General features: G+C 30.1%; 1 protein-coding gene across 1 annotated transcript; it reads left to right on the forward strand.

Annotated features, from left to right (window-relative positions):
- The first annotated feature begins 4,762 nt into the window (after nucleotides 1-4,762).
- LOC121764643 lies at nucleotides 4,763-7,655 on the forward strand. Its single transcript, XM_042160663.1, has 4 exons — nucleotides 4,763-5,160; nucleotides 5,270-5,455; nucleotides 7,229-7,414; nucleotides 7,500-7,655. The coding sequence occupies exons 1-4, from the start codon at nucleotides 5,155-5,157 to the stop codon at nucleotides 7,545-7,547; spliced, it is 426 nt and encodes a 141-aa protein (XP_042016597.1). The 5' UTR covers nucleotides 4,763-5,154; the 3' UTR covers nucleotides 7,548-7,655.
- Nucleotides 7,656-7,954: the final 299 nt, after the last annotated feature.

Consider the following 7,954-nt stretch of genomic DNA (forward strand, 5'->3'; position numbering starts at 1 on the left):
CCCCACTACCTCCACTACTACCACCCGCGTTACTCATTTCTCGGTGTTGATCTTGTACAGAAATTAAGATAGAGAGAATACTCGTTAATACAAGTGGTGCGAATGAAAATGAAGTGCAAATCGCGTATATATAGCGTTTCGAAAATTAAAAAAAAAAAAAACCGTTGGGCGATCCAGGCGCTGCAATGGCGCCGAGCGGATCGCCCAGCGCATAGCCCAGCGGATTTTAACCGCTAGCGCTAGGCGAAATTCATTTCCGAAAAACGCTCGGCGGTTTTCGACTCCTGCAATGGTTCGCCTAGCGACCGCCTAGCGCCGACGCTCGGCTAGGCGGTGCGCTAGGTGTCATTGTGAATGCTCTTACAAAGTGAAACAACTAATTTCATTTCTTGGATATTCAGATTTAATGGATCTCACTTGTAGCTGGAATATTTTTAGTTTTTCTTAATTTTATTCTAAAAGGGTATTGTAAAATTTTTGGGTCTTCACATATGAAAAATAAAACCGACGTTATTCAATAGTCAATATAATTGAACATATCAGTTTACAATGTACAAACATACTCCGTATTAGTTTTCAAGGAAGTTAGAAATAAATTTATGGAAGGAAAGAAATTGTTAGCGATTAGAAAATACTACCATATTTTTTATTTTTTGGAGGATACTTTTTACCATGTCTAAATATTTTTCAAGTCTATATATACCATATAACCTAATTTATAATGTTTATCTTATAGTCTCCAATCTTTTTTCCTCTCTACATATAAATTCTTCCATACAAAGCAAGAAAAGACGTGACGACTGCATAATTCAACATTTGGTTTTGAAAAATATGAGTAGTATATATCTTTTGTGAAATTTTTGGAAAATATGTTATGACTTTAATTAATTTATTCAACTGATTTTCGATTGGATAACTACAAGAGCTAACAAGGAAAATCAATTGAATAAATAAATCAAAATCATAACATATTTACCAAAAATTCAACAAAAGATGTTTACTACTCATAGACAGGTAGTAAAAACAAAATTAAAGTACTAGACATGAAGTAAACAAAACAAAATAAAACAAAACTCAAGGTTGATTTATGCAGTCTACAGTCTTAACTTGTCTGGATTTGTAGAACTCCGCTCCTATAAAAGATGAATGAATTTAAGTGTGAAATATGGTAAGAAGAATTTATTTGTAGGGAGGGAAAATGATTGGAGGTCCCTTCGCGAACATCCGATAAAATTAGAACGATACAGAGAATATGATTGAAGGCTCTGAGATGAATATTATGAATTATGTTATGGGTATATATATAGGCTTGAAAATGTTTAGACATGGTAAAAAGTGTCATCAAAGTAATAGGAGAGATTTGGCGCAACAATTTCTTTCCTTTCTTGAATTTTCACATAATTTCCGCCAGCTTTTAACTGCTTTGCGCAATGTTCATAGAATGGTCATAACTTTCTTTACAGAACTTCGATTTAGGCGTGTGAGATACCCACATGAAGCTCTTTCAAAGACGAAGAGTATGCATTAAGGTCTGGTTGGACTTAAACATTGCCGAAACAATTGGCTCGAACTAATGTTGTTGCATCAGACTTCAGTTTTGACATTTTGTACCTTTTTTATGTCTTTTTCTGTAACTTCTCAACAAACACGAAAACAAGAAAATGTAGAAATATATTCAATGATAGACATAATACATAATATGCATGATTGACATTAAAAAAACGAACCAAATCTAGGCCTTATAAACATGCAAAATCCGTGTTTATCAGACACGAGATTTAAGAAATTATGTGGTAAAAGTTAAAGTGGAAAGAATAAAGTAAGAGAGAAGATAGATTTTTTTGCCAAAAAAATGAAATGACTCAACTACCTTAGCACAATCCAAAAACAATACGACTCAACTACTTTGAGACGGAGGGAGTATATAAATTATTGAACTTTTTAAATATTTTACCTTTAATATAATTTATAAATATTATGTAATTTAATTAAAATTACATACTAATTATTTTATAATATTTTATGATTTTTTTTACTATTAATTATTTTTTATTTCAAATTAAGCTCGAAATCATGTGAAATAATTGTCATGAAATTTTCATATAATTTCTTTTTTATTGCTATAGAAGTAACTAATAACAAAACTAGTTTGTGATTTAATTCAACTAATCTAAAATTGGAGGGCATTATATATGATATGGTGTATAATTTATATATATTTTTCTGTATTCATCTAAAAAATAATAACAAAAAAAAATATTATCAGCTTTTAATTTGTATTCACCAAAATTAGTCGTATAGTAATGATACTAAAAATTAGAAGTTACTCTAAATTTATTATTCACTTTATCTTTAATTCTTTTATTTTATTTATAATTTCTCTTTTTATAATACTTTATTCACTATATCTATTTTGTATTATAAGTATAATTTATTAATTTTACATTAACTTTTATTTTTGTTGGACGATAGTAAATTCATTAATTTTACAACTCTCAAATCTCAATCCTCGAAAAGCTCAATATTAATAATTCAACTTTAGAACTAAATGGAGACATAAGGCGCAGAACTCCAAGTAAAATGCAGGTGGGGTTAACGTAAAATAAAAGCACATTTATTTCTTTTCATTTCTTTTTTAAAATACTCAACAAAGTTTTTTACTACTTTGAATTATGTGGTCAACAAAGTTTTTTACTACTTTGAATTATGAGGTCTTCAATTTAGGAGTAATAAATATAAACACCATTCTACTATAGACTTGAACACGCGCTAGATTTTGATTTCAGACATTATGATTTTATCAATAATCCAACTCACACACATTGAGTTTATACATTTCTTTATTGAAATAGTATACCACACTAAAATTATTAGAAAATTTAAATATCAAATCAATAAGTTGCTTAGCATGTGAACTATGAAGTGACTTGTTACCAATACTGAGATATCTCATTTCGGTAGGTGAATGAATAAATGATTATGATGAATTATATTAATGAGCTTAGTCAAACAACAAAATAAGATAAATATTTAAATAATATCAATTCTATATCACTAATAAATAACTGCATTATGCTTCAAAAAAATCTCAATGCAGTCATGATTTCATCATAGAGTCGTGGTACAATTTTGAACAGCAAAATGAGAGCAAAATCTCGAATAATTCGAAAATAGATTTATAAATGTATTTAAGTGAACCTACATGAATAAAGTTGTACTATAATATTTATACATATATAAAGAAAAAGAGAAGATAGTAACCACAGTTTCAAATCCTACAAAATCTTTTCGACATAAATGTGTCAAACCAATCTTCTGAGAGAGACAATTCAATGCCTACCAACATTTTGTTCATCTTAATTAAATATCACCTCTGTTTGCTTTTCACTTCCACCGCTCGAACTCGTTCAAATCATATACTTGACCAAACGTCTATTTATTTTCAAATATCCATCACATGATATATATATTGATCAAATTTGTATTGTGAACAATTTCTAGAGTTCAACCAATATTTCAGAGTTGTTTTTAAAGTAGAAATTCGACTATCCAAAAATATATTGTATATAATGAATTTTGCCTTTTATGTTCTCCTATTCGTTTTACATGATTATGTGCATTTTGGCCACGTTCCAACGGAATTGCAAAGTGTTTAGACTAATTTATAAGACAATTATAGAATTTTACTATGTGATGTTAAGACCTTCTTTAGAATAAGTATCAAACGAGAAAGAAAATTATTGGTATTAATGTTATGATAAATGCTCAGATAGTATTTGGCACATATGCCATTTTAGTGGTCTCAAGACTATTCTTTTGATCGATATTGCGATCAGAAGAATATTAAAACTTGTATCAGTATCTTGAATCCTTAGAGATATGTTTGTTTTAGTGTTACATTGTTGTGAGATTCATGAATTATTTTATGATTATTTGTAATTCAGTGCTGAACATAATATGTGACAATAAGTTTTTCCTTCTCAAACGAAACTCTTTACAAAATGTCGTTCAATCCTCTTTTCACATTTCTAAAAGACAATATACTTGAGGGATAAACTGAAAAAAATAATAATTCGGTCATAGTTCTTGTAGGGGTGAAAAATGTAGAAACATGATAATTTCAATCAAAGATTATGTGAAAGTGTGGAAGCGTGATAGTTCTTGTAGGAGTCCCTATTTATAGGAAAACTTAAGCACAACTTGTTAGACTTTTCACCGTGAACTCATTTACAAGTAGCTACAATTGTTGAAACAATAATCCTAGAAATAGAACCAGGTAGCAGTTGTATTGACTTGCAATTGTTGACTTAAAAAAAAAGATAGCAGTCCAACACATTGTTTTACACTCACATTGTCCTCCCATTTCCGCAAATAACACATCCATAGTAGTTAAGAAATAAGAAGTGGTACAAAATCAATCAGATGCCGAAGTGCTACATATTAACATTCATGTCAAATGTACTTCAACATTAGGCGTTCGAGACAATCATTGATATAATATTGAACCTTAAGAACTCTTCGATACTCAAAACCAAGTTGTCAAAATCTTAGATTCACATATGTATTTTCCGTTGAGTGTCACTAAATAATGTAGGGAAAAAAATCACCTGTTCGATTTAGATTGATACTGTTTAGCAAAATAGGGATGACTAAATAAAATTCCACCCAATGTTCAAACTTTGACCTAAACTTGTGCAACTGATAAAGTTAGATCTATAAATATTGGCATTAATGTTGAGTTCCCAACATCCCATCCCATAGGTAATGTTACCACCCCAACTACCTTCTCCATTACTACAACCCTTTCATAGTATGCAAAAAGTGTACAAGATTTCACCAAATAAAGCTGAAACAAGAGCTACAGCCCCCTCTCCATCTCTATCTCTCTTATTCTTTGATATATGGGCTTCTTTCCTTTCCCTTTCTCTCCTGTAGACCAGCAGTGACATATACTCTTTTTAATTTTTGTTTTTTTACTTTTGGTCTTTTCCTTCCAACTGTTTCACAATCAAGAAAGCAACCAAAACTACCCCATTTTACACTCATTCCCCTTTAAATTCCCCCCATGCCCACCAACACTAAAAGCCAATATTCCACCACTCCTAATTCTTGATTCACAAGTCAAACAAATTTTCTTTTCAAGATTCTTGGTCTATGGATGTAAGTATGCGTGAGCATGTTAATACTAGTATTTTCCAAGAACCTTTTTTATAAAAAATCTATTTCATGGGTGTAATAAAGATTGGATTTTTATTTGGAAAATTTGCAGGAATTGGAGTTTAATAAGAGGAGGCATGTTCCTGCATTTGGGAGCTGGGATTGCAATGGCGATTTGCCGTTCACGCAGTGCTTTGAGACGGCGAGGGAGGCTGGTGAGCGTGACTTGTACGTCGCCGGTGATTTGTATGATAGTGATGGCTTCACTCCTGCTATGATTGTTGTACCTCGCCACAGAGTAGGCCCCACTAACCTCTCTATTATTCTTGCTCTTCTTCAAAAACACACACACACAGCTCTTGTTTTGATAAGAAAACAGTCTTGGATTGTTGCTTGTTTTGGAGTGAAGTGTGTGTACTGTGAGTTTTGATGACTTTGAACAATATTTGAAGTGTGTGAATTGTTTTAGAAAGAGCAATAACCAATATAGTCTTTCTATTTTATTATCTATGATATATATTTTTCCCACCTAATTAACTAAAACACCTAATTAACTAAACTGCATTGATCGTGTGATGAAAAGAAATGTCTCATACATATACAAAAATGTCTAGTTTTTGCTATTTTGTAAAACAGTGTTGTTTCTTAAAATAATTTAAGTTACTTCCATAGTCCGTTTTATATTAGTTATATTTTTAACAAATTGTTTGACTTTATAAGAAAAATTAGGAAAAAAGTTTGTTAATTATTGAAGTATTTTTTTTACTAGAGTTCATTTTTGGTCCCTTACATTTTCCCTAAAAAACTTTTCGATCCTCTACATTAGGTTTGTGACCTTTTGGTCCCAAACAATATGTTTTGGTCCAAACCTAACCCTTTTCCGTTAAAAGGTCAAACATGTTTGACCAAATTAATGACTTAATTATAATCTAATCAACCTAATTAATTTAATATTGAAATTTATAAAATATTTTTTACTTAAAAAATAAAAATTATTTAAAATAAAAATTGACTTATTTATTCTAAGTAACCAAATTAACTTAATTAATTATTATTCTATATTAAAATATAAAAAACAATCTCTTATTTTATGAAAATACTAACATTTACGGGACTTTATATAAAATAAAATTAGCATTTACGGGACCATACTTCTTTTCGACCCATCCTCAAAAAGTAAAAAATATTTTATGATATTTTCGGTATAAAATTAACATTTACGCGACCATACTTTTTTTCGATCCATCCCCAAATATCAATCAATATTCCATGTTATTTTTGGGTGAAGTCCCGTAAATGTTTTTTTCATTAAGTAAGAAGTAGTTTTTATATTTTAATTTAGGATAATAATTGATTAAGTTAATTAGATTATGATTAAGTCAATTTTTTATTTAAGTAAATTTTTTTTATAAATTTTAATATTAAATTAAATAAGTTAGTTAAGTTAATTATATTATAATTAAGTCATTAATTTGGTTAAATACATTTGACCGTTAATTTTAACGGAAAAAGTTAAGTTTAGACCAAAACATATTGTTTGAGACCAAAAGGTCACAGACTTAATGTAAAGGACCAAAAAGTTTTTTAGACTAAACGTAGGGGACCAAAAATAGACTTTAGTCATTTTTTTTTTCTTAATTCAATGAAAAAAGACATTTGACTACCACTAAAAATCTATTTCCGTCTGCCATTAATTGCCCCAATTTTCCATTTTCACACTTTTGTAAATATTTATTTTATTTACTTTTAACTACTTTTAGTAATTTATACTCCACTAAATTATTTCACTCATATTATACAATAAAAATTAATATACTATGTTTATAGGAGTATGTTCTTATAACTTTTCCACTAACTAGCTTCCCATTAATTTTTTTAAACCCAAGCCGAGTCAAAGTGAGACTATTAGTGACAGACTGAGGGAGTATAGTTCTTTACACAAATGAAATAATTGATTCTTAAGTTGTTCATTGGATTTACTTAAAGTTCACATTGTTTATGACATGAGATAATGTTTATGATGCATTAATCAGGAGTAGTATTGTTGGTTAATTGGCTTAATTTGTAACAGGGAAAAAATTCAAGAAAGAAAGATGGGAGAAAGAAGAAGGGGAGAGTGGTGTGGAATTGCGAATTTGAGTTGAAAGCACCGCCAAGCCCTGCCAAGAGCTCGACGGTGGCTCCACCGCGTCGGCCGCCCGCGGACGAGGATTTGTACAAAATCTCCCCGGACCTCCTCCGTGCCCAATCAAAAAGGGTTAGTCTCTAAACATTATTGGTTTATTATTTATTCTTCCAAGTGAATAAATATTGTATTGTTATTTTTTTTTAATATTATGCAGAAGAGAGGATGGAAATTATTGTGGAGCTGCCTACCGCCTTGCGCCTAATCCAACCATGTCTGGTTCAACAAATATTCTATTCCTAAAGTTGTAACGTCTTGTAAAAATGTTTGAATTGTTCACTCAGTTAATTTCATGCTTAAGCTTAAAATTGCACGAATTTTGTTTTACCACTTTTAGGATATGCATGCAGACACTATGCAAGAATTGTACGAGTATAATTTTTAAAAAAATAGGAGCAATAAATAAGAATTGTTTGCATAGGTTCCAGTCACAAAATTCAACTAAAAATGATACTACTAGTAGTAGTATTTTATTTCGTACTTTCTTCATGATTTGATTGGAGATGTCGTGAAGAATGCATTTCAGTGTATAGTGGACACTACTGTTGAATAAAAATATGAATAAAAGGAAATAATGAAGACTGTTTGTAGATTGAAAATATTCAAATTGAA

The sequence above is a fragment of the Salvia splendens genome, chromosome 14, assembly GCF_004379255.2.
Source record: "Salvia splendens isolate huo1 chromosome 14, SspV2, whole genome shotgun sequence".
NCBI classification, from domain to species: domain Eukaryota; kingdom Viridiplantae; phylum Streptophyta; class Magnoliopsida; order Lamiales; family Lamiaceae; genus Salvia; species Salvia splendens.